General features: G+C 60.0%; 1 protein-coding gene across 1 annotated transcript in view; it reads right to left on the bottom strand.

The window, feature by feature from the left end:
- EP300 (E1A binding protein p300) overlaps positions 1–1,723 on the bottom strand; it is a 64,866-nt gene that overhangs the window by 8,886 nt on the left and 54,257 nt on the right. The window contains exons 24-25 of the mRNA XM_006890188.1: positions 1,260–1,697; positions 7–1,069 (exon numbers count right to left, since the gene is read on the bottom strand). Of these exons, the coding sequence (XP_006890250.1) occupies positions 7–1,069; positions 1,260–1,697 (1,501 nt within the window). The remainder of the gene's footprint in view (positions 1–6; positions 1,070–1,259; positions 1,698–1,723) is intronic.

Here is a 1,723-nt window from a genome sequence, read left to right on the forward strand (position 1 = left end):
GTGGGCTCACACCTACCTGGCCCAATCCTGGCTGAGGAGCCATGTTCAAGGGCTGACCATGCTGGGCCACAGACATCATGGCTGGTCTTGGCATCCCAGACTGTAGCTGCTGGGGCTGAGGCATTCCGCCCTGGGCCCAGGGTGGCTGCTGTTGGATTCCTGTGGGCCCCATTCCTGACTCCAAATGCCCACCAGGACCTCTGGCCATGGGGGGTGGGTTCATACCCATGGGGGCCACGGGAGTCATCTGGGGCATCGGGTGCTGGGGCATCGGCCTTTGAAAAATTTGTACGTGGGCCATCTGACGCTGCGTCTCAGCTGCCCTCTGAATCTGCATGGCCATCTCCACTGCGGCAGGTGGGGGTCCAGGGAGGGGGGGCTGAGCCGTCTGAGGAGGGGTCGGAGGGGTCACCTGGCCAGGCGCCTTGCCTTGAGACACAGGACCAGCAGATTGAGTTCGAGGCAAGTAGGGAGGCATGCTGTTGGGAGGAGTGGGCTGTGGCTGAGATGGTGGCTGGGGCTGTGGGGTCTGCGGGGTGGTTGGCTGCTGGCCAGTCGGGGTGGTTGGTGTGGCAGGCGTTGGGGATGGCAAACCCTGCTGCTGGCCCCCTACACCGGTCCGCTGCATGCTGGCCATCCTCCTGCGAAGCATCTGGGCCTGCTGGAGACGGTGCTGCAGCTGCTGCTGTCGGAGTTTCTGCTTGATGTTCAGGCAGAAGGGCACAGGGCACTTGTTCTCCTGGCAGTGCTTGGCGTGGTAGCAGCAGAGGGCGATGAGCTGCTTGCAGATGGGGCACCCACCATTGGTTTTCCGCTTGCAACCCTTGGTGTGCTGCACAACACGCTTCATCTTCTGGCAAGAGGGCAGGGAGCAGTTGGCGTTGCGGCACTGGCAGGCGTGGACCAGAGACTGGATGCAGCGCTGGATGCTCAAGCGGCGAGAGTCTCCAGGGCTCTGAGTGGCTGCAGCCTGCTGATTGTTGCTCTCGTCATCTAAGCCAAGGCCAAGTTTCTCCATCTTGTGATTGTGGTTCTTAGTGTTATAGCAGGTGATACACAAGTCATAGTCCTAAAAGAATACAGGACGAGTCAAGTCAAGTCAACCACAAGCATTTCAGATGTTCTGGGCTAAAGGGTCTTTTTCCAACTCCACTACTCTAAGGTGAGTGGACCCTCTCTGCCCCCTGCTTCGCCCTCTCCTACTCATCACCTCCCCGAGTCCCACCTGGTGCTTGCACCACCCCGCTGCCAGTGCCTACCTCACAGACAGTGCAGTGCCAGCGCGTCTCCACGTGGTGCTTGCACTCGTTGCAGGTGTAGACGAAGCGGTCCTGGCTCTGGGTGTGCAGCTCCACCAGCATGCACATGGTGGACCACTGGGCTCGCCGCAGGGATGAGAACTCCAGGTGCTTGTCCCTCGCGAGGGTGAGGAAAGCATCCCGACCATCCATCAGGTCACAGGGGATGAGGGGGTCAGGGTCCACGATGGGCGGGAGGGAGTTAGCAGCAGGGCCAGCGATGAGACGGATCACAAAGAAGACCTGCAAAACAGACCCTGTTGTCCTGACTCGGCTCTGGAGCATCTCAGCTGACGCCACAGGGGACAAGTGAGCAGGCTGGCCCAACCGAGACGGGACACGATCACAACCACACACAGTAACTGACAGACCCATCTCTGCCGAATCACGCATCCCAAACTGTTTTTTAAATGGACCACGGCAGA

Source organism: Elephantulus edwardii, unplaced genomic scaffold, assembly GCF_000299155.1.
Source record: "Elephantulus edwardii isolate Elephantulus edwardi_28Jun2011 unplaced genomic scaffold, EleEdw1.0 scaffold00086, whole genome shotgun sequence".
NCBI lineage: Eukaryota > Metazoa > Chordata > Mammalia > Macroscelidea > Macroscelididae > Elephantulus > Elephantulus edwardii.